At 38.8% G+C, this 25,067-nt stretch overlaps 1 protein-coding gene and 1 pseudogene across 2 annotated transcripts in view; both read left to right on the forward strand.

Moving 5' to 3' along the window:
- LOC127455121 (sec1 family domain-containing protein 1) overlaps positions 1–19,368 on the forward strand; it is a 30,806-nt gene extending 11,438 nt beyond the window's left edge. For both annotated transcript variants that reach the window (XM_051722727.1, XM_051722728.1), the window contains exons 16-25: positions 3,657–3,727; positions 12,246–12,325; positions 12,450–12,512; positions 12,615–12,690; positions 14,285–14,338; positions 16,240–16,292; positions 16,620–16,653; positions 17,032–17,097; positions 17,191–17,259; positions 19,161–19,368. In XM_051722727.1, the coding sequence (XP_051578687.1) occupies positions 3,657–3,727; positions 12,246–12,325; positions 12,450–12,512; positions 12,615–12,690; positions 14,285–14,338; positions 16,240–16,292; positions 16,620–16,653; positions 17,032–17,097; positions 17,191–17,259; positions 19,161–19,184 (590 nt within the window). In that variant the 3' untranslated portion in view covers positions 19,185–19,368. The remainder of the gene's footprint in view (positions 1–3,656; positions 3,728–12,245; positions 12,326–12,449; positions 12,513–12,614; positions 12,691–14,284; positions 14,339–16,239; positions 16,293–16,619; positions 16,654–17,031; positions 17,098–17,190; positions 17,260–19,160) is intronic.
- Positions 19,369–19,586: 218 nt separating this feature from the next.
- On the forward strand, positions 19,587–24,622 carry LOC127455020 (opsin-5-like; annotated as a pseudogene).
- Positions 24,623–25,067: the final 445 nt, after the last annotated feature.

Consider the following 25,067-nt stretch of genomic DNA (forward strand, 5'->3'; position numbering starts at 1 on the left):
TTATTATTACCTGACTCATAATGTGTACCTGGACCAGGAAAGCCCAGAACTTATTTAACTAGTGACTTAGCCTAGCTATGTGTGCATTTATTTAAACTATATATGACCTAATATTAATCATTTTAACGTAACATTTCATCATAAACCGTAGTGTAACAACAATTTTACTTGTTTGTTAACATTCATCAAATGGATGGTACTAGCTGTTTGGATGAGCCATATTTCAAAGTCACGGTAAAATAGCCAGTGTATGCACATCTCTTACTGCACATACAGGTGCATCTCAATAAATTAGAATGTCGTGGAAAAGTTAATTTATTTCAGTAATTCAACTCAAATTGTGAAACTCGTGTAATAAATAAATTCAGTGCACACAGACTGAAGTAGTTTAAGTCTTTGGTTCTTTTAATTGTGATGATTTTGGCTCACATTTAACAAAAACCCACCAATTCACTATCTCAAAAAATTAGAATACATCATAAGACCAATAAAAAAAACATTTTTAGTGAATTGTTGGCCTTCTGGAAAGTATGTTTATTTACTGTATATGTACTCAATACTTGGTAGGGGCTCCTTTTGCTTTAATTACTGCCTCAATTCGGCGTGGCGTGGAGGTGATCAGTTTGTGGCACTGCTGAGGTGGTATGGAAGCCCAGGTTTCTTTGACAGTGGCCTTCAGCTCATCTGCATTTTTTGGTCTCTTGTTTCTCATTTTCCTCTTGACAATACCCCATAGATTCTCTATGGGGTTCAGGTCTGGTCAGTTTGCTGGCCAGTCAAGCACACCAACACCATGGTCATTTAACCAACTTTTGATGCTTTTGGCAGTGTGGGCAGGTGCCAAATCCTGCTGGAAAATGAAATCAGCATCTTTAAAAAGCTGGTCAGCAGAAGGAAGCATGAAGTGCTCCAACATTTCTTGGTAAACGGGTGCAGTGACTTTGGTTTTCAAAAAACACAATGGACCAACACCAGCAGATGACATTGCACCCCAAATCATCACAGACTGTGGAAACTTAACACTGGACTTCAAGCAACCTGGGCTATGAGCTTCTCCACCCTTCCTCCAGACTCTAGGACCTTGGTTTCCAAATGAAATACAAAACTTGCTCTCATCTGAAAAGAGGACTTTGGAACACTGGGCAACAGTCCAGTTCTTCTCCTTAGCCCAGGTAAGACGCCTCTGATGTTGTCTGTGGTTCAGGAGTGGAATACGACAACTGTAGCCAAATTCCTTGACACGTCTGTGTGTGGTGGCTCTTGATGCCTTGACCCCAGCCTCAGTCCATTCCTTGTGAAGTTCACCCAAATTCTTAAATCGATTTTGCTGGACAATCATAAGGCTGCGGTTCTCTCGGTTGGTTGTGCATCTTTTTCTTCAACACTTTTTCCTTCCACTCAACTTTCTGTTAACATGTTTGGATACAGCACTCTGTGAACAGCCAGCTTCTTTGGCAATGAATGTTTGTGGCTTACCCTCCTTGTGAAGGGTGTCAATGATTGTCTTCTGGACAACTGTCAGATCAGCAGTCTTCCCCATGATTGTGTAGCCTAGTGAACCAAACTGAGAGACCATTTTGAAGGCTCAGGAAACCTTTGCAGGTGTTTTGAGTTGATTAGCTGATTGGCATGTCAAAATATTCTAATTTTTTGAGATAGTGAATTGGTGGGTTTTTGTTAAATGTGAGCCAAAATCATCACAGTTAAAAGAACCAAAGACTTAAACTACTTCAGTCTGTGTGCATTGAATTTATTTAATATGAATTTATTTATACAATTTGAGTTGAACTACTGAAATAAATGAACTTTTCCACGACATTCTAATTTATTGAGATGCACCTGTAAGTTGAATTTTATATTTATGTGGTAAGTTGCTAAAAACCATTTATAGTAATCCTTAGGGCCGTCAATAGGTTAAAATATTCTAATTGTGATTATTCTTCATTTTATCACATTCAGTTAATGCATTAATTTCCTTTTTAAGATGGAAAACTAAATATATATGTAATTGCTGGATTCGGCAATTTGTGCATATTGTGCTATAAAATGGCACTGGAAGATTTATGCAACTGTGGCCTTTCTATATTCTCTATATTCTTAAACTGCATCAAGATGAGGGGACTGCTGACTACCACCCCTGGAGTCGCAAGCTCGAATCCAGGGTGTGCTGAGTGACTCCAGCCAGGTCTCCTAAGCAATCAAATTGGCCTGGTTGCTAGGGAGGGTAGAGTCACATGGGGTAACCTCCTCGTGGTCGCGATTAGTGGTTCTCGCTCTCGCTCTCACTCCCGAGTCTCTGCGGTGTCATGCACAGCGAGCCACGTGATAAGATGCATGGATTGACTGTCTCAGAAGCAGAGGCAACTGAAACTTGTCCTCCGCCACCCGGATTGAGATGGGTAACCGCGCCACCACGAGGACCTACTAAGTAGTGGGAATTGGGCATTCCAAATTGAGAGAAAAGGGGATAAAAATAAAAAATTTTTTTTTTTAAAAACTGCATCCAAACGCAGAAATGCAAGTCTGCAATAATTCAATAGTAATTTTTCCCAAACCTTTTGGATGTAATCCTGCTATTCTTCGCTGGTTTTCACATTACCAATTTTACGAATGACAGTGGGGCTTGTGGAACTTAAATTTCACCATACAAATTACTTTTGTTAAACAGCCCTCTGGGTTTCATTTATAAGGGGTTAGGTTAATTATCTGTAAATAAATAAATAAATTTACTGAGAAATGCATGCCCCATATTTTAATCAGATTACTTAAAATGAAATAAATGTGTTAACGGTGAAAAACATTAATGACTATAAACATATTTAATTAATCGCATGTGTTAACTTGTTTTCTTTGACAGCACTAATGTAATAATGCTAGATAATAATAAAAAACATAGTGATGATAATAATTATTTCATTGTAACGTTGTTTGTCAACCTTGTTTAACTTTGTGTTGTTCCTGACAGTACCCCTTAACTGTGTTAAAATCACTGTAACTGTAACACTGCATGGCCCAACATGGTTTGCTTTAATAAGCCTTGAATTGTTAACTGGTCTTCAAGTTTGATCGTATTCCAAACACCACTTTATCCCTCCAAGCATGGCATTCTGCCTCTCTATCGTAAAATTTTGTTTTACCAAGACCAGCCTCATCATTAAAGAGATCAAACTAAACTAATTGAATGAGTAACTCATACCCCATTCTCTAATGAGACTCTATCCCACACCTTATCATCATCCAGCCATTTTTCCAGTTTAGAGGACTGAAATACATCACATCCCTGGGGGGAAGCGGTCTGCTTTAAAGGCTATCTGTGATGCTACCACAGGATGAAATTTGTTTTCTCTTCTGCCAGTACTAAGAGGTTTCAAGAGGACACAGCTTCTTGATCTCCACAGGGTCCTCTTTAGGTTCATAGGCTTCTTATGAGTACACAGGAATGGCCACTATGCTAACTATAATGATAATGATCAGTTATTTTTCAAGTGTTCAGAATACACAGTGCGTTATTGTTCAGTCAAGTTTAATGTTTGATTTGATGATCACGTTTCAGCGTTAGTGGGAAAACACTAACAAACTCTAGTTTGGTTTATTCTTGAATTTAAATGAACTTGGATGCGTTTTCATTATTGTATAAATGTTTTTCTTATTGGTAGCTGGAACAGCAGAGGATAAGATGCGGCTGTTTTTGATCTACTACATCACTTCCCAGCAGCCCCCATCTGAGGTAAAGCCCCACACCAAAGAGTATCCATAAATAAGAAGTTAAAATATCCTGCAACAAGCTTTAAATACAGTATAGTTGATTCAAAAATGAAAATTCAGTCATTGTTTACTCACCCCTGTGTTGTAATAACCCCATATGACTTTCTTTCTTTTTCTTAACTCAAAGGGAGAAAATGTGAACATGTGCTCAGCGATGTCATACAATGGCAGTTTATGGTGACCACCTCTTCAAGCTTCAAAAGGACACAAAAGTATAATTCAGAAGTCTAATAAATGATTGTATGCAACTCAACTTGTTCTGAAGGAATACGATAAGGTTTGGTGAGACACAAACCGAAATCTAACATATTATTAAGCTAAACTCTTCACCGACTGTTGATCTCCTGTGCATGTTCATGAGTCTGCTTGAGCTTAAGACCACAAGAGCAACAGTAGTTACTCTGCCACTCGCTAGTTGGGGCGTTCAAGTGAAAAAACTTTTTATTTCACTTCAATAGGACCACCAGCGATATTAACAACAGAAAACACAACATAACTGCACACAAACCAGAGAGCAGAACATACAAACATGTCTGAAGAGTTTGTAGTTGAAAAATAGATGCATTTCTATGCCTAGCCTTATTTGTTTGAACCAAAGTCCTCAATCACACAGTGTCATGGAGGAGGCTGAGGGTAGCTACACGTACACACCCAGATGTTACAGTATAGTCAGACAGAGAGTACAGGAGACCGCAGTTCTTTGGAGGCTTTGCTTGCTGAAATTAAAGTGGACGAACCAGAGAGAAAGGCGGAGGGAGCGGGAATGAATGTCACCTCTATTCTGAACCGGTGTGTGTGTGTGTGTGTGTGTGTGTGTGTGTGTCAGACCTCCACGAAAACAGTCGGTAGGTGTAAAATTTTTGGCCAAAATCAAGTAGTTTTAACCAACAAGTGAGATGCTGGCTTCAAATATAAAGTTATCATAATGATTTTGGACCGGTGCCAGTTCATAACGTCAGGTGTGTAAACCCCGCGCGATGCCAAATATAGAAACAAAGCAGTCGACAGAATTTCTTGTCACAGCTGCTTAGGACAAAAACTCTGATTAACATAGAGAAGATAACCTTTATTGCATGTCGTTTGGCGCCTGAGTAGGACACGGTGTGACTGTAGCTACCTTTTGCCCCATCTCTGTGTTTGATTAAGGACTCAAACAAATAAGGCTAGGCATTGAAATGCATCTATTTTTCAACTACAGACTCTTCAGACGTGTTTTGTAAGTTCTGTTCTCTGGTTTGTGTGCTGCTATGTTGTGTTTTCTGTTGTTAATATCGCTGATGATCCTGTTGTAGCAAAATAAAGCGTGTTTTCGCTTGAACGCCACACTTCGCGGCGGCAACGTAACTGCTGTTGCTCTTGTGCAAGGAGCTCTAAAGCTTGTGACGACTCATGAACACACACAGGAGATCAACGGTCGGCAAAGAGTTTTGCGTAATAATGCATTAGATTCCGGTTTGTTTCTCACCAAACCTTATTGCATTCATTCAGAACAAGACATTAGTCGCATACAATAATTTATTAGACTTCTGAATTATATTTTGTGTCCTTTTAAAGCTTGAAGAGGTGGTCACAATAAACTGCCATTGTATGACATCATTGAGCACAATTTTTTTCACAACTTCTCTCTTTGTGTTAAGAAAAAGAAAGTAATACGGGGTTATAACAACACAGGGGTGAGTAAACAATGACTTTAACCCTTGTGTTGTGTTCTTTTGTGCTATCACCTTTTGAGTTCCCGGTCAAAAATCACCAGCCCACTAAGATTGTTCATAAACCTCTCATATTGCATATATTATCCCAAGATATTGCATTAGACCTTTTTGTCAACTTCTTTTTGTAGTAATTTTGACAGGTTCTGTACTTTTGTTTTTTTACATATTTAAATTATATATATATAATTTGTTTTTTTTTTGTTTTGTTTTTTTTTATTGATAGAACTGAGCTTGTACCAGGCTAGTGGGGGCACTCCCTGCAGAAAAAAACAAAAAAAAAAAACAACAAATATATATATATATATATATATATATATATATATATATATATATATATATATATATATATATATGTATGTATGTAATCAATTAATAACCACTTGTTTGATCTAAACAATATAGGTGTCATTTTAAATCTTAGAATCTGGACTTTACAATGCATATAGCTGATCCTACCTATTCTTAAATAAAGCTTTTTAATTAGCTGACAAATAAGAACTGTTTGGTTCTCATAATTTGCAAATTTGTTATCACAACAATTATATTCAGAGTTGGCAAAAACATAAAAAAATGACATAGCCATGTGTTATATATCATTGGAAAGGTCTCAATTAGATAAATACAATGAGCTAATTTGTTTCACTCAGAGGCCAAACTGTAGTGAGTTTTAGTGTATGAAATTCCCACAGACGCAAATAAATATGATAAACAGGAGTGTCTTTTTGGCACGGTTTTCCTTATTACTTCCTGAAACATACATATACAGTTGAAGTCAGAAGTTTACATAAACCTTAGCCAAATACTTTTAAACTCAGTTTTTCACAATTCCTGACATTTAATCGTAGAAAACATTCCCTGTCTTAGGTCAGTTAGGAACACTATTTTAAGAATGTGAAATGTCAGAATAATAGTAGATAGAATTATTTATTTCAGCTTTTATTTCTTTCATCACATTCCCAGTGAGTCAGAAGTTTACATCCACTTTGTTAGTATTTGGTAGCATTGCCTTTATATTGTTTAACTTTGGCCAGACTTTTTGGGTAGTCTTCCACAAGCATCTCACAATAAGTTGCTGGAATTTTGTCCCATTCCTCCAGACAGAACTGGTGTAACTGAGTCAGGTTTGTAGGCCTCCTTGCTCGCACAAACTTTCTCAGTTCTGCCCACAAATTTACTATCGGATTGAGGTCAGAGCTTTGTGATGGCCACTCCAGTACCTAGACTTTGTTGTCCTTAAGCCATTTTGCCACAACTTTGGAGATATGCTTGGGGTCATTGTCCATTTGGAAGACCCATTTGCAGCCGAGCTTTAACTTCCTGGCTGATGTCTTGAGATGTTGCTTCAATATATCCACATAATTTTCCTTCCTCGTGATGCCATCTATTTTGTGAAGTGCACCAGTCCCTCCTGCAGCAAAGCACCCCCACAACATGATGCTGCCACCCCCATGCTTCACGGTTGGGATGGTGTTCTTCGGCTTGCAACCCTCACCCTTTTTCCTCCAAACATAACAATGGCCATTATGGCCAAACAGTTAAATTTTTGTTTCATTAGACCAGAGGACATTTCTCCAAAAAGTAAGATCTTTGTCCCCATGTGCACTTGCAAACTGTAGTCTGGCTTTTTTATGGTGGTTTTGGAGCAGTGGTTTCTTCCTTGCTGAGCAGCCTTTCATGTTATGTTGATATAGGACTCGTTTTACTGTGGATATAGATACATGTCTACCTGTTTCCTCCAGCATCTTCACAAGGTCCTTTGCTGTTGTTCTGGGACTGATTTGCACTTTTCGCACCAAACTACATTCATCTCTAGGAGACAGAATGTGTCTCCTTCCTGAGCTGTATGATGGCTGCGTGGTCCCATGGTTTTTATACTATTGTTTGTACAGTCTGGATGAACCAGACTTGTGGAGGTCCAAAACATTTTTTCTGCAGTCTTGGCTGATTTATTTTGATTTTCCCATGATGTCAAGCAAAGAAGCACTGAGTTTGAAGGTAGGCCTTAAAATACATCCACAGGTACACCTCCAATTCAGTACACTTCCTTTCAGAAGCTAATTGTCTAAAGGCTTGACATCATTTTCTGGAATTTCCCAAGCTGCTTAAAGGCACAGTTAACTTAGTGTATGTAAACTTCTGACCCACTGGAATTGTGATATAGTCAGTTAAAAGTGAAACAATCTGTCTGTAAACAATTGTTGGAACAGATGTCCTAAATGACTTGCCAGAACTATAGTTTGCTAATATGAAATCTGTGGAATGGTTAAAAAATGAGTTTTAATGACTTCAACCTAAGTGTATGTAAACTTCTGACTTCAACTGTAACATAGACAATGACATATCATAACTTACAGCAGACTATGACAAACGAGCCCAAAGACAACATAATATGATAAGTAGATCTTGAAATATACCTCAAAGAGTGTACATGGAAGGGGGCCTGGGTAGCTCAGCGAGTAATGACGCTGACTACCACCCCTGGAGTTCATGAGTTTGTGAATCCCAGGGCTTGCTGAGTGACTCCAGCCAGGTCTCCTAAGCAACCAAATTGACCTGGTTGCTAGGGAGGGTAGAGTCACATGGGGTAACCTCCTCGTAGTCGCTGTAATGTGGTTCGCTCTCAGTGGGGCGCGTGGTGAATTGTGCGTGGATGCCTCGGTGGATGGCGTGAAGCCTCCACACACGCTATGTCTCCGCAGTAACGCGCTCAACAAGCCACGTGATGTGATGCGCGGATTGACGGTCTCAGACGTGGAGGCAACTGAGATTTGCCCTCCGCTACCCGGATTGAGGTGAGTCACTATGCCACCACGAGGACTTAGAGCGTATTGGGAATTGGGCATTCCAAATTGGGGAGAAAAAAAAACAATTTACACGGAAAGACGATGCACAAAAGTGTGCTCAACACACCGTGTGTGTGTGTGTGTGTGTGTGTGTGTGTGTGTGTGTGTGTGTGTGTGTGTGTGTGTGTGCGCATGCGCGCATGTCCGAGGACTTTGTGTCCTTGTGGCAAACACACATCCACATGTGCTCATCTAAAGGATTGGGATGCTCCTGAACACTTAACATTTCTTTTTTTGTAGTCTAATCCAGGGGTTTTCAAAGTCAAAGACAGTGGGCCTCCTTTGTAACACATGCCCCCCCAACATCCACACAAACCCATCTGAACAGATTGTCAGACAATTGCTTTACATTATTTAATAATTTTTATCATTTATTGTTTAACAAGAAAAGGTTTTATATTATATCATTTTTACAGTGGTGGAGTAAAAATAGAACAAAAAAAATGCTAGTTCCTAGTAACAAAAAAAGAAGGAAAAAAAGAACAATTTGATATTCCAATAACGGTCCATCTCAGTCAGAAGATCTGTAACAGAGAGGAGTGTGTGTGTGTGTGTGTGTGTGTGTGTGTGTGTGTGCGGGTTTGGGTGGTTTACTAGGACACTTTTTTATGTTACAAACTGGCATTTACAAGGGTATTATGCTATAAATGTGGTTTATGAGGACATTTCTAGTGTCCCCATAATTCAGTTCGCTTGAAACATACTAAACAATGTTTTTTGAAAATGTAAAAATGCAGAAAGTTTTTTGTGAGGGTTAGGTTTAGGGGTAGGGTTAGGGGATAGAATCTGTAGTTCGTACAGTATAAAAATCATTACGTCTATGGAGAGTCCTCATAAGGATATCCGCACCAACGTGTGTGTGTGTGTGTGTGTGTGTGTGTGTGTTTGTGTAGGTATGTGTGTGGGTGGGCGGGCAAAGGACTACTGAATAGAAACTCTTCTTGAATGCCCATGTTTTTCACGTACCTCACATATGGCCACATCATGGGATTCGTCGATCTGGAGTGCAAAAAATGGGCTGTGCCTGATGCTGACTAACACTTGCTCTTTCACATCCTGTGTCATGTCAGAGATGCGCCGACCCACTGTGCTGTCAGAGAGTGGAATATATTCAAGCTTAGAAGCTGCTGCCTCTCTTACCATCAAGGATCACATATCTTTGGCTGCTGCAGAATCAATGTCTCTCCGATGTTATGTGCTTTGTCCGCCTTGGCAATACGCAGCGCAACGTGATATGAAGATTCCGTGGCCTTTACATTTAATTTGACAAATTCTCCGACAACTTTTTTCTGACCTTGAAAGGCTTGAAGTTTTCTTTGGAAAAACCCAGGAGGTTTTCCCGCTACCTCAGCATGCTTGGTGTCAAGGTGTCTGCGGAGTTTAGCAGGTCGCATGCTGTCATTAGCTAAAATCTCCTGGCAGACGACACATAAAGGTCGTGGTGCATCAATGGATCCTGTCCATGTAAATCCTAAACTTAAATACTGCTCATCGAATCGTCATCTTTTGGGTTTGACCCCTGAAACTGAAGGATTCTTATTTGGTGGTCTCAGAAACAACGCCATTGTAATTGCAGACTAATATTTCACATCTGCTTTATTGGCTTGACAAATATCAGAGAATCTTCATCAAAGATTCTTGAGAAATATTTATATATTTTTTGCCTAATATTTTCAGAACTGTTTAAATAAAGTTTTAAATATAATATAATTGTTAAACTCATATATATATATATATATATATACAGTTGTGCTCAAAAGTTTGCATACCCTGGCAGAAATTGAGATTTTGGCATTGATTTTGAAAATATGACTGATCATGCAAAATCTTTTATTTAAGGATAGTGATCATATGAAGCCATTTATTATCACATAGTTGTTTGGCTCCTTTTTAAATCATAATGGTAACAGAAATCACCCAAATGGCCCTGATCAAAAGTTTACATACCCTTGAATGTTTGGCTGTGTTACAGACACACAAGGTGACACACACAGGTTTAAATGGCAATTAAAAGGTTAATTTCCCACACCTGTGGCTTTTTAAACTGCAATTAGTGTCTGTGTATAAATATTCAATGAGTAAATTAACCTTTTAATTGCCATTTAAACCTGTGTGTGTCACCTTGTGTGTCTGTAACATGGCCAAACATTCAAGGGTATTTAAACTTTTGATCAGGGCCATTTGGGTGATTTCTGTTACCATTATGATTTAAAAAGGAGCCAAACAGCTATGTGATAATAAATGGCTTCATATGATCACTATCCTTAAATAAAAAACAGTTTTTTGCATGATCAGTTATATTTTCAAAATCAATGCCAAAATTTCACAATTTCTCCCAGGGTATGCAAACTTTTGAGCACAACTCAAAATATATATATACACATACACATACACATACACATACACACACACACACACACACACACACATTCATTATTTAATAAAATTTGTACCACACCCGCGCCTCCCCTGACATGCTCTAGCACCCCCCTGGGAATGCGCGCCCCACGCATTGAAAACCTCTGGTCTAATCCATTTATTTCCAATGGACCATCACTTTAGACTGGGAACACCACAGGTGAAGCAAAGTGAAATAAAACTAATAAAAGTTTATGAAAATTATCTAAAAAAAAAAAATTGTTGTGTGTTCAGATGCCCTGTGTGAACAAAGTCATGGAATTTTATTCCAACTGGATGAAATAAACTACAGTTTTCAAAAAAAAAAAAAAAAAAAGTTTATTGGTCAGTTTTGAAAATAACACAATATAAGGGTTAAAGGATATTATTCTTTCATCATTTACTCACCCTCATGTCATTCCAAACCAGTATGACTTTCTGACTGAGACTGTAAGTCCCTTAAAGTCTGTCTAGCATCTCCTAGCATCACGGAGCAAAGAAAGTCTGGTTTGGAACCACATGAGGGTGAGTAAATGATGACAGAATTTACATTTTTGGTTCAACTATCCCTTCAAGATTCCTAGATAAATAATCCTAAAGCATAGATTGGTGATGTCTTCTATTGAGGTTGATTGTGGTGGGCTACCCTGATGTGCACTTTCGGTAACACCACACTTTATTATAATCAGTGGCAAATGCATAGGGAAACATCAAACCAACAATATTACGGCTGCTCCCTATGAAGCTCAGCCCGGGTTCTTAAGCCCTGTACTTTCAGACTGTCTTCAAAAGCCTTGTTATTCTTTGGGACACATGCAGCGCAGATTTGAGGAACACTGACACCCTTTGATGCAGTGGCCAAAAGTTATTACTCTTGTACCTTGATAAAACAGAATTGTTCTGATGATGGCAAGACCTTTTCGGATATTACTTAAATGGCCGTAGGATTGATGGTATGAGTTCTTCCGATGAAGGGGACAGACCCATGGGACCAAGCTGGGATGGCGGTTTCACCCCTGGAGTTTAGTTCTTTCACTCTAGAGAAAACACACTGGACAGTGCTGTGGGCAAGGACCCTGCAGTCATTCTCTATCATGTTGATCAGTGCAGGCTGTAAAAGCTTTGACTTCCAAAGAAGAATGGTGTGTTCAGAGTTGACAGCTGAAGTCGAGCAGGAACTCTTTTTCCACGTCTTTCGATATCATTTCTTTCATCTGTGTCCTCCTGAACCGGCAGAGATTATTGTTGGCTAAGTATTTGTTTAAACTCCAAAAACAGCAATTTTTTGTTTGTTTTCTGAGGCAGAAATGAGGTTGGTGACATCAAAACGGTCTTCTCACTCATGTGGTGCAGACCACTATGTCCCAAACAGGAATTTCCTTCTGATGAATGCAAATGGATAATGAGCTATATGTCATTCTAGAAAAACAATCCCTTTTGAACTGTTGGATTTTTGTTTTTTTTTATCTTTGACAGTTGAGTTTTAAATAAATGAAAGTTTGAGGCAAAGACATTTTGTTCCTTTTAGGCGGATCTAGAGCAGTATAAGAAAGCTATGGTGGATGCAGGCTGTGACTTATCCGCACTTAACTACATAAAGCAGTGGAAGTAAGTGCTGACCATTGTCAACAATCACATCATAACACACTTTTCACACTTGCCTTGTTACTACATTCAATGCAGCAGAAAGATGAGAACAGAAGTGTTGCAACTTATATAATCTATTTTCCAGAGCATTCACCAAGATGGCTGCAGCACCAGCCAATTATGGGAGCAGTGGAGTGAAACCAATGGGGTAAAAGGCTACACCAAATTGAATTCCCAAAATGTGAATCCTTTTGTTGGTGCCATAGTATTTTGAATGCAAAATTATAATGGCCTGCTTGTTGTATTTTAGACTTTTCTCAAGGGTGATGAACACCGGCTCCCAGTTTGTGATGGAGGGGGTAAAAAATCTGGTTCTGAAACAGCATGTGAGTATATAGACTTTTCATATACTTTAACCTATATTAACTAACCTATTCTAACTATTCATATCTGCATTGGCTACTATGAACTACACCACAGTAACTGACTTATATTAAATTAACTGCACCTATCAAGTTAGATTATTCCTCAAATTTAGTGGCTTCTTGAGAGGTGGCTATTTCTTCTAAGAGATCACAACCAAACAATTTTCACCTGAAGGATAAAAAATGGGTGAAAAAATTCCATATACTTGAATTGAAGAAAGGACCCAAGCTATATCTAGGGACCAGGATATTATAGTGACATGGGGGTAGGCTCTAAGCAATGTAAAAAAAAAAGTCAAATTTAATTAAACATGAGGTTGGACTCACTACTGAAGAGAAACACAACTTCTCTTATTTTCTTTGTTACATAATTTGCCTTTATGCTGCCTTTACATGCTATCGGAATTATCCTACTTGCCACTTCTGAAGTCGTACTTTCGAGTACGTCACATTCAAGTGATTTGTTGTCGTAGAGACATGGAAACATGGATGACATCAGGTTCATTCTTGCATATTTCTTAGAGAACTTTTATTTTTGAACCGTAATATGTTAGTCAGCTTGCTGACGATAATGGAATTTTGGTCAAATACATATTTTTTTTACACAGAGAAAATACTAACAATAAACATCAAATGGCTCCTAATAAACGTAAATGTATATAACCAAAACGGCAAGCAATAACAATGTAGCTGCATTTAGAAAAATTAGTAAAACCTATTAGGGTTGTCAATCGATTAAATTTTAATGGAAATTAATTACATGAAATGCAGTTGCATCGTTGGCTTTAGAAGGCAGTGTATTGTTTATTTCCATATTATTGAAGACAGGCCCATCACTGGCATTGCAATCCATTTTGCAAATTGAATTCGTCAATCTGTTCGAGAATGTTTGTAAGGACTTTTCTAAGGACATGTCTGTGTATACATGCACATCTCACCTTGGTTGCCTTGCATCATCATAGCTTTTTTAGGTCGCTGTATAAAGTTAAACATAGTTTGAAAAACACATCTCGAAATCCCTGCATTTGGAATTGTGCTCTGTCCAGCTGTTTTTAAATGCAAGAACGCATCCTTGTGCTGTCTCAGTCAAGCAAGCCTGAGTTTGGTTTGTTGTGTGTACAGCTGCGCATTGCCTGTACAGCTGGAGTTTCGCTCACTGCCCCCTGCTGAAAACAGTTTGTACTTTAAGCTTGAATTGCTCCGATGGTAGGAACATCCTTTATTACAGTCTGGGGACATGAACAATTGCGTACATTTTTTTTATATATAATTAATCGCACTTTAAATCAACAGCCCTTAAACATATCATTCACTACAGAAACTATACTCTTCTCCACCATGTTGAAAGTTTTCTCCCAACTCAGAAACTTGGGTATCAAAATTATTCAGTTTCCCTGTCGCAATTGCGATTCCAGGGAGGAATTCATGTGAAACTTCCGAGTAGGAAACTTGTATTTACGATAATTCTGATAGCATGTGAAGGTAGCACTAAGTTGATGTGATAATATTGAGGTTTTTCAGCTTATTGTGGTTTTCATTTGTATGTCTCGTATAGAACTTGCCAGTTACTCGCATCTTGGACAACTTGATGGAAATGAAGTCAAACCCGGTGAGCGCACAATCTGTTCTTCTTCCCCCTCAAAAACTCAAATATTCAGCATGTTTTGCTGCTCTATTAGTGTGACGCTTAATTGAAAAGTAAATAATAATCCAACTCATGGTTGTTTGCTTTGCACATACACCTGGCTAGCCTAAATGCTAAAAGCCTTTATCCAAAAATGTATAAAGATCATTTGGATATCTTTGTCCAGTGTGCACATAGTAGTGTGTATCTATAAGGCTGACTGCTTTACCTCCCACTGCTGATTAATGCGTATGACACTGGAGCGCTATGGGACACTGAACTCACTCTGAACAGGCACTGAAGTGGCGCTTTGAGTGTACCCAGGCCTCAATCCAGGCAATCTGATCTGCGCAGTTAATGCAACTGTCTCAGCCAGGGAAACACCTGCAGAGAGAGAACGAGAGCAAGAGAAGGACAGGCTTTCTAGTGAGCAAACCCCAAGCATGATATATTAAATTTCATTTGGGCTTTTCACCTTTGTGAAATGTAGCTTTGCGCTCCGAGGGGTATGCACCTTTGTTCCGTTTAAAGCAGGGAACTTCTGTACGCAAACTGAAGCTAATTCAACGCTAATGGGATTCTGTTCTGCTAGACTCAAGGGTCTCATCCCTTTAAAAGCTGCAATCGACTGTATATCAAGCATCAGGTACTTTAACACACTGGCTGTTTTCAAGTTATTGCTGGACCGTCTTGAAGGAAAAATCTGCTTTGAAAATGCTTTGAGATCAACTAACTGCCGGGACTGTGTGGGGGGAATGATTGATGCTGATTTTTTTATAAATGTGGAAATACTGAAGAGGATATGATGTGGCAATTCTTCGACAGTGCCCCCCTAATATGACTTTTAAGACTCCTCTTTTTTAAGACATCTAGAATTCTGTCTAAGCACACTTCCAAGAACTATTCTGAAGTGTTTTAAATAATGTAATGTAGATAGCGAGCTGACATATTAGCTCTTGAAATCATCTGCTGGTGTAACAGTTGCCTTTTAGCATCCCCTTCTCCCACTATGACACAAAGACTTTATTTCCTTCTAAAGCATCCTCAGGGTCCCTCAGATCTTCTTGATCTCAAAAGCTGGGGTGGACAGGTTGCCGTATCTCTTTGAAATGCTTCCAATTCAAACCCTTCCTTCTCTGTCCACAAACTTCAATTGAACATAAGTGTTATATTTTCTCAGCTACTGGAATTTCAGTGCCCTGCACAATAAAGTTCTTGTTGAAGAAGCTGGGCGACTGTAGGCCTCAGAGCAATCCAGAATCTCCTGCCTCCACCACTTGCCCATTTGGCCATCACTTTGGGTGAAAACAATAGAGCTGGTCTCATAAGGGCTAAGAGTCTGTTCCACGCTTGCTATTAATATTGAGCCTTGCTACCCAGCAAGGGTAAACTGATAGCAGAAAAGTCTGGAGCATTTAGCCTTTTGGAAGTACAATGGAGCTCCTCTTTCAGAGAGTTGACGGCAAAGTATTTTTTCCAATAATGAAGTATGCACCGGAGCGCTAGGGCTGCCAGGCCAGACTGACTGAGGTCCCGTGGGGGAAGAGACCGGCTTGGCCCATCCGATATGGAGGAAGAGGAAGTAGGAGGCCACTGGCCCCCGTCTCAGAGACAGCTCTCCTCAATTTGTGTCAAGACTGTTCAAAGCAGGAAGATGATATCTGGGTTTTTTTAGTCAAATTTAAGGAATGGGAGAGGATTTTTTTACCAAGTTCTCGGACTGAATTGTTGCTGGGAAGCATTTTATCTTAATAAGCGTTTAATGTAGATGTATGAGGTGGTTTTTAGGAGGTGGGGGTGTGGGGAAGGTGCAGTGCAGGTTATTTCATCCTTAATCTACTTAAGTGCTCTACAGTCCCCAATGTTATGTGTTGTGATTTTTGTAGGAGACCGATGACTACAGATACTTTGATCCCAAGATGCTTCGCGGAAGTGAGAGGTAGGACACCAAAGATGAAGACTTGGCTTGAGAGTCATGAAAGCTTCTTATATATTCTAATGATACATCTCTATGTTTGACTTGGTCCTGCTGTATTCAAATATTATGTTAAAGGCATTTGATCCATGGAGGAATTTGAATCGGTTGTGTCTTTATTACATACACATAAGGTTTTAAAGTTAGGTAAATAACGGATCGACACTTTCTTGCCAATGCTGCAACTTTCCACTGAAAATATTTACAATATAAGATCTGTCGTCTTTCCAGAACTATTGGCTGTTTGCTCTCAGTGATGATGAATTAATTCTAACTCTTTAACTTCCTCAGCTCCATTCCAAGAAACAAGAACCCCTTTCAAGAGGTGAGTATAGAAACCAATGCTGATATCTGATGTTTATACTGAGTGGTCTTGATTCTGCACTGTGAAGATGTTGATATGGTATCTTCATGGTTTGGCACCCATGCACTGTAACCTGGCAGGGATAATCTGTGTTCACAAGGCACAGACAGTCTTCTGTTCCAAGTGGAGATTAGGCTCTGCTGTTGACAAATTGAGCTGGGAACACAGAGTGTCTGAAATTACGTCTGTAGGAGTGTCATTAATATCAAGAAGAGTCCTTCTCTGAAATATTATTATTATTTTTTTTTTTAATAGAATACTTTTTTACAGGGAAAAAGCATTGAAATGTCAATTACCAGTAAGCTCAAACAACTGATGTCAGCTTTTCTTATTTCACAGGCCATTGTCTTTGTTGTTGGTGGAGGCAATTACATAGAGTATCAAAATCTTGTTGACTACACAAAGGTATGCTTGACACATTTTGATATGTGAAATGTCCTTCTACTAGAACTTTTTTGCCTGTGAAGATGAGTGTAATGATTTAGTTTTTCTCTTCAGGCCAGGCAAGGGAAGCGGGTTCTTTATGGCTGTAGTGAGCTTTTCAATGCAGCCCAGTTCATTAAACAGGTACGATCACTTCCCCTACAGCAAAAACCTGTAGGAAATGTTTGTTTGAATCACTGTTATGAAAAAATAACATGTCATTACAGACTATGGGCCTAATTTTAAGAGCGCTAGTGCTGCCCAGCACAGCGCTATGCCATACGCAAAGTTTTTTTTTGGTATTTTCGTGCAATCATGCACAAAGTCTAGGCACAAGTGGGTTTGGCGAAATTGTGAGCACAAAGCGCTAATGGGCTGGATCAAGTGCAATTTAACTCTGAGGTACTTCTCCGGCACTGTACTTTGTCCTATAAAATAGTCCATTCCCTGTCAAGCACCAGCGATATAAACAAAGACAGCACATTCATAAGAAGTTGGTAGTGTAAATGGACTGTATGCAATGAATTAGAGGAATAGAAATATGGACATAGGTTCTTTTGTGCATTAACTGCTTCCTTGTTGAATGTCAGGCATATTTCTATGACAGGAACACGCTCCTTTTATGTGCATGGAAAATGAGAATAGAGAATGTATTATTAATTATTAAAGTATTATTAATCATTTTCATCTACTGACACACAAATAATGACTAGTATTAACAGTGATTGTATCAGAATGCACTTCACCAGTCGAAAAAAAATAAATAAAACAAAATACACTATAATAATATAATCAAAATAACGAAGTGGTCAAAAACATTATACCAAATCCAAACATTTTACTCTCTCCAACTTCTTCCACCGGCCCATTTTGCAGTGACTTAAAAATCACTCTATGACAACAGGTGGAAAAATACCAGTACAAATTAGATCATAAATACAATTGTAAATATAAACATAAAAAAAATGTAAAAATAAACCATGACCTAAAGATGGTTTAACACAAATCTCATAAATATTTGTTTCATAAAATGGCTACAACAGTTATCATCATGGACATAATTTAATGCTCCACTATATTTTAAGAGTTTGGACATGAACTTTATTACCACCGGCTGGTGGAATATCCAAACTGCAAATGCAGGAACTAAGTTTAGACTTTGGGATGAAAACAGACGTGCTTTTGAAATGTCTTAGCGTAATGACATATTTCCTGGGAAAATAGCAAATTGCACTTTTGCGGCACTTCATTAACGTACAATATACCCACATTTTGCATGCATACACCCACAGATAGTGCAAACGCTTCCACTCATGCCCACTTGTGCTTAAAAAAACTGGATAAGACCTTGCGCATGGCTTTGCACACTCACGAAAATAGAGCCCTTTGTTAGGCATTTAGTGCATCATTTAATATTTCAGTCTCGGTGTCACAATTTGCGTCACGTTTCAGCTGAGAGCTGAGAGCTACAAATTTATCAACATATTTTCACATACATGGACAGAATTCCATGAAAAATTAACAGCTTTGTAATTTGTTGCTCTGCAATCCATCTTATTATCCCTGAGTTGGAGGGAACAACATTGCTTTGAGTGTCTTGGAATGCTTTTTGCTGCTTGAAGCAAATCTACTTTGTACTTTGTCTTAACAAAGTTGACACCAAGTCATAACGTGCCTTTCCCTCTGTAAATATTTTTTAAACATTTTGCCCAGTTTTTTTTTTTATTTCACATAGAATTCTTGTTCATATACTTTTACCCCGTATTCCTCTGCCTGAGTGAAAAAGAGGGGAAGGTTTTGTGTCTCGCTTCTTCCAACATTAGATTTTAGGTTATTTTTGTGATCTGTGTCTGGCACCTTTACTGCAAAACAAGTCTCCTCTAGAGGGATCGAAAAAGTTGAACTAAATTGATATCTTCGCTTGGCCATGAATTTCATAATATGACTCAAAAATTATTCAGTAGTAATCCTACTTTTGTTTAAGTATTAATGTGATTATACAGTATCAGAGCTGTTAAGACTAAACCCATTCAATTTCTCCACAGCTCTCCCAGCTTGGTCAGAAATAGGAGCATTGAAGTCCAGTTATCCAGCCTTTTCCAAACTGGAATAAAGATCTCTTCAGTTATTATCCATTAAATCCCTCTTATTTGAGAATCACTGCTATTCCATGTGCTTTATACTGTTTTTCCTGTACCATTTAATGAAATACTAAAGGTTCCCGACAATAAAGTTTAACAGTCTTACACACGACTCATGTACTGTTTTCTTTCTTCTGGTTCACTTTGGGTCATCAGCATATGTGTAGACATCTAAACTCTCAGGTTTATCAATGTCGGAGGAGTTCAAGAGTGGAGGTAAATGCCTTAACTGATTTGGTGACAAGTGCTGTCCCAAAAATCTCAGTCTCTAAAGTCCTTAACAGCATAACGAGATTATACTCAGTCTTGAAATCATCGACACTGCCCATGCTCCGTTACACTTTAGATGTGTTCTCAAGCAAAGATTGAGGGCAGTGGGTCCAGTCTGGGTAGCCTGTGAATATTTGCTGGATGTGCTTCACTTCTGGTTGGAACATCAGATTTGAGCCAATGAAGAGAGCAAGACTGTAAACCCTAGCAAACCTCACCCTGAGATGAGTCCAACCTAAAAGTTTCACCATCATCTGAGACAACATCATTGAAGATGGATACGCACAATGTTCTTCCCTCCAATGTCACAGTTTACCGAGTGTCGGATGGAGAGAAAACCGCTATTGGTGTATATTTGATTATACTAAGTAATTAAGATCATGTCGATTGTTAAAATGTTTGTTATAGTTGTCAACTTTGCTGTACTTTATATGATTTGAAGCTACATTGAAAGATGTTTTGTGATAAGAGAGAATTGGTCAATTTTACATATAATTTTGATAGGATGGCTCTCTTGGATTGGAAATGGGGTTGTGATATTACTTTTAACCAAGCAAAGGAAGTCACTCAAACCGCAAGATTTCTTGACGCTCAACCTTGCAGTTTTGGATGCCAGCATTGCTATTTTTGGGTATTCTCGTGGAATCCTTGAAGTTGTCAATGTGTTCAGAGATGAGGGCTATCTTATAAAGATTTTTTGGACATGCAAGGTAAGGGGAAAGTAACTTGCAATTTGGCAAACGTATAAATTATTAACTTTTCTGTTAACAGTACGATACTTCATTAAATCCTTGTGTAGCTTCTCAAAATATTATGCAAAACCACCAACTGATGTGAGAAGTCTATCACTCTGTTCTTTTTGCAGTCTGACAGGTGGTGTTATGAGGCAGAAGGGGTTGTAGAGATTAATTATTTGTACTCGTTCCAAGTACATCGGCATGTGTACTTTTATCCCCTAATCTTGCTGGCTTGCTCCCCAGGGCCTGGTTAGTGGGTGATGAGACAAGTCAAGAGCAATTACTGCCTCAGGTTTACAAAGAATGCCAGAACTGTTTGCAATGTATAAGATGTGTCTTGGCCAGGTGGATGGATTCCTAATCCTGCTCTTTGGACTCATCAGCATCAACACGCTGACAGCCATCAGTGTCATCCGCTACATCAAAGCTTGCCAGCCTCAGCATGGTATGCACCACCAAACCTACTGATTTATTATTGCTTTGTATAGCTTAGGGTGCCCAATATACTCTCACTGAGCACTATATTATGGTCCTAATAAAGTGCCCGACATGGTCTTCTGCTGTTGTAGCCCATTCACCTCAAGGTTTGACATGTTGTGCATTCTGAGATGCTATTCTGCTCACTACAACTGTACAGAGCTAGACCAAAATCGAACGTCCCTGGTGCGAACGTCACTTATCCCGCCCATTTCACAAGCAAGAGGGAAGCTCAAGCTGAGGTATTATGTTTTCTAGTTATCTAGAATATCGAGTTTATATCATTTGTAAACATTATTTTTCTAGCAAGATATGTTAGCATTGACAACTCACCGACTGTAAGGTATATGCACTAGCACGCCCTCATTTGGCCCGATAGTGGAAACGTGGCTACCAAGATCAAATTTTTCCTCATTCTGATGGTTGATATGAACAACATGAATCTCCTGACCCATATCTGCTTGATTTATGCATTGCACTGCTGCCACACGATTGGCTGATTACATAATTGCATGAATAAGTAGGTGTACAGGTGTTCCTAATAAAGTGCTTGGTGAGTGTATAGAGTGTACAGTTTAGTGGGGCCAATGAAAGCTGTTCTGCAACTACGTAATAAAAACGGTGCCATTATTTTCAGGCATTGTTCTGATGGAACCACCATTTGCTAAGTTCAGACTCGCTGCTTTTTTAGGGTTAGTTTGTTAATCAAAGTATTTTAGCCCCCACCAATTGTACCTTGTTTTTTATGTGAATTTATTGTGTAATAGAGCACAACAGTCTGGTCCCTTAAGTTAAAGTCCCATTAATTTTTTCCATTGGGGAACTGATTAGCTTGAGTTCCGAGATTGTTAGTTGAATGGGTATGCTTCTAATGAAACCATCAGTCCACAACTGTTTTTTTTTTTTTTTTTCTTCAATCATGTTTAATAGCAGAATTCCTGGTGAGAAACTACACTATCCCTGATCACGAGGAGGAAAATCCACCAATCAGAGCACTGCGGTAAACTGCGTCAAAAGAGCCCAGCAGCGAGTACCTACTGCCATGATGCACTGCAAATTACGCAACCGAGTCATCTCTCCACACACTCAAACTACTTATATATTTGTATATATTTGAATATTTTGCCATACTTCCTACATATACAGATTCTATACTTATAATCAACAACTTTAAATCAATTGTTTTTTATTTTTCCATTGTTTTGTTTTTTCGTTTGCAATGCTTCTTGGCATTGTAGTTCAGTCCCTCATTAAAGACGTTAAGTATACCTTTGACTTTTTGTTCGATTTTCAAATACTCTTTTGCTTCAAATCAAAGTTTTTAATGTTGTGATTCACCTCGGAGCTGGCTGGTTTGGTTCATGACTTGGAACTCTTTTATGAAGGATTTTATGAAATCCCTATGGAAAAAAGTGGAGATACTATACTAGTCAGAATCAAACTTCAGTTGTCCGCACAAAAATACTAATGTATGTGCTCTTCCCTCCAGGCCACTTCTCTGACATCCATTTCACATTTATCATACTTTTGGGTGCAAGAGTACAAGCCTGTGTGGGCAGTGCTATTTACCTTATACATTACTCACCTCATCTGACAGTTGTGCAGTACCAAAGTACCATATTCTATGACACCATTCTAGGAGCAGTGGTCAAAGAAACTGGCCCAAAACTAATTGGAATTTAGCAGTCCCTGCATGGTGTTCCTTTTATCGAGCCAACATTTATTTCTCTCTTATTGAACAATTCATGATTCGGCCAGATTCTTCCAAAACCTCTTTAATTGAGTATTTGATAAATTACAGATTATTTTCACTTTTTTAGAAGATCTTCAGACTTGGCTGCACAAATACTAGATAAATCAGCATTATTATATTGAGAGAACTGTGCTGATGCAAGGGTTTCTGCCATGTCCTCAGCTTATCACATCAACAAGCATAACATCGGCATGGTCATAGCTGTAGCCTGGCTGTGCTCTCGGTTTTGGGATGGTGCTCCTTTGTTGGGCAGGGGCAGTTATAGAGGTAAGATTTATAAAAGACTCTCTCTCCTGCCTTTTCCTTTCTCATAGATTGTCTTTAAAATTGTGATATCCATTGCAAATTTCCTCTGCAGTTCACAAATATGGGATGTGTGAACTGGGGACAAGCACTGTACTCTATTCCCTTCAAGCTCTACGTCTTCAGCATTTTCTTCTTCAATGTCTTCATGTCAGTGTCCATAATAGTTTTTATCTACATGTCCATCATCCAACACCAGCCACAAGTCTAGCCAAGGAGGAGATGTCAGTGAGAGGCAGCGGAAGACTGAACGCAGCATTACACGGGTAAACTGTTGCTCAAAACCCTTTCATTTCACCCCATAAGAGGCATTAGTCATTCACCCAAAGACTAACGGTTATTAAATGCAGAAATGTTATCTTATGGCAGATTCTCTCCTATTAACACTGGTGTGTATTAACGTATGTACTAAAGAGTGTTTTAGATTCTCACTCAAGGTCTCCTTCATTCTGAGTGCGGCCTTCCTGTTGGCTTGGTCCCCATATGCAGTCATTTCCATGTGTACCGCATGGGGTCACCCCCCACTCAACGGCATCCTGGCAAGTCTCTTTGCCAAGTCAGCAAGCTTCTACCATCCGTTTATCTACATTGGCATGAGCTCTAAGTTCCGTAAGGACCTGCAGGCTCTGTTCTACTGCCTCAGACCCACATCAGTGCAAAGACCCACCCCTCCTGTGCCAATGGCCCAGCCTTGTGATGTGCAGCTCAACATGGACGGCTTCAAAGAGGATAAGCCGGTGAATCCAGACTCCTGAGTGGAGATGGGCCATAATGCTAGTGAAAGTGTCCTGGAAGAGAAGTCGGAGAGCCCTGCTGAATCTGAAAGCCTGAGTAGTCCCTTAATGGGGTCTAGCAGCATCAGTCATCAAGGATTTTTGAGGAAATCCAGCAACTCTGGAAGACTTTGAGCTTTTACTGTCTTTTTAATGTTAGATTTGTTTTATGAATATTTATATAACGTCAGTGTTAAATGATAAATATATAAAGTACATTCATTGCTGTTGCTACAGTATCTAAATATGTGAACATTGTGCACAGTTGTGTAACAAATGGCAACAGTCTAGGACACTGCAAGTTGCTATAGTGATTCATATTGTCTTTAATGCTTAATGTCAAGAATCCACTGTGTGAATCATATAAAATTGAGATTAACAATCTTATTTACCTTAATTTCTGTCTCTGAGGCTTGTAAAGTGTTCATATACACATTTGAGAAAGCATACTGTTTGACATACTTATTGCAATCTTCAAAGTTTGTATATTTGAAAGAAAAACAGACAAAATCAATTGATTATTGACTGTCCAACTTTAAAAGCCTTAAGCATTTTTAGCTCTATGAATAGTAAAGAATGTGTAATAAGTAAACCACCAGCCCCATGGACCAGAAATACATCCAAACAAGGTGGAGGAGCTATAATTTTAAGCCACCACATAGGGTACAAAATTAGCACTCACCAAGCACCAAATTGCAAGTCAAAATTGGGGAATCGTTATTACAATATGTACAGTCTTCTAAAAAAGCTTAGGGAATAGATGGCTGCCCTGTTGCCCCCTTTTTAAAAATGTTTACCTCTTTGAAAAATGTACTGAAGTTTGGCTAGAAAAGGCACTACCTGCAAAAATGAGTATGAACACATTGTGAGCTTGCTTAGGTCTCATTTTATCCAAGGTCTTTATATCTAATTGTGAATATTTGCAAATAAAAACTCAACTGAAAAAATAGAAAAGCATTTTTAATCTTTAAGGTGAGCAAGTGGTCATCACTTCATTGGGCTGGGAGGAGGGTGTCAGAACTTTCTGGGGGGCAGAAGGAAAATCTAGACCGGGCCATGGTCTGAACTCTGAAAACATGCTGAGAAATATTAAGTTTGAGAGTAGTTGCAATCCACTGCTCTAGAAAAAAAGGCACATTCTTAAGGATAAAACACCCGCTGATTGGCGATCTTAACAGTCTGTGTGGGCTATGTTGTGGACTTTTAGTAAAAAATAAAAATAATAAATATATACATATATATATATATATATATATATATATATATGGACCCACTTTATATTAGGTGTCTTTAATTATGTACTGATTATGTACATATTTGTTGTTGCATTGTACTTACATTTAAAGTACCTGCATTTAATTACATCTGTAGTTACACTGTTAAACTTACCCCCTAACACTAATACTTACCCTAAACCCTAACCTTACTCAACCTATCCGTACCTCAATCTCAGTAACAGCAAATGCAAATCTGGTCAGAATTTTGCAGAACAACATGT

This window comes from Myxocyprinus asiaticus, chromosome 17, assembly GCF_019703515.2.
Source record: "Myxocyprinus asiaticus isolate MX2 ecotype Aquarium Trade chromosome 17, UBuf_Myxa_2, whole genome shotgun sequence".
Taxonomy (NCBI): Eukaryota; Metazoa; Chordata; class Actinopteri; order Cypriniformes; family Catostomidae; genus Myxocyprinus; species Myxocyprinus asiaticus.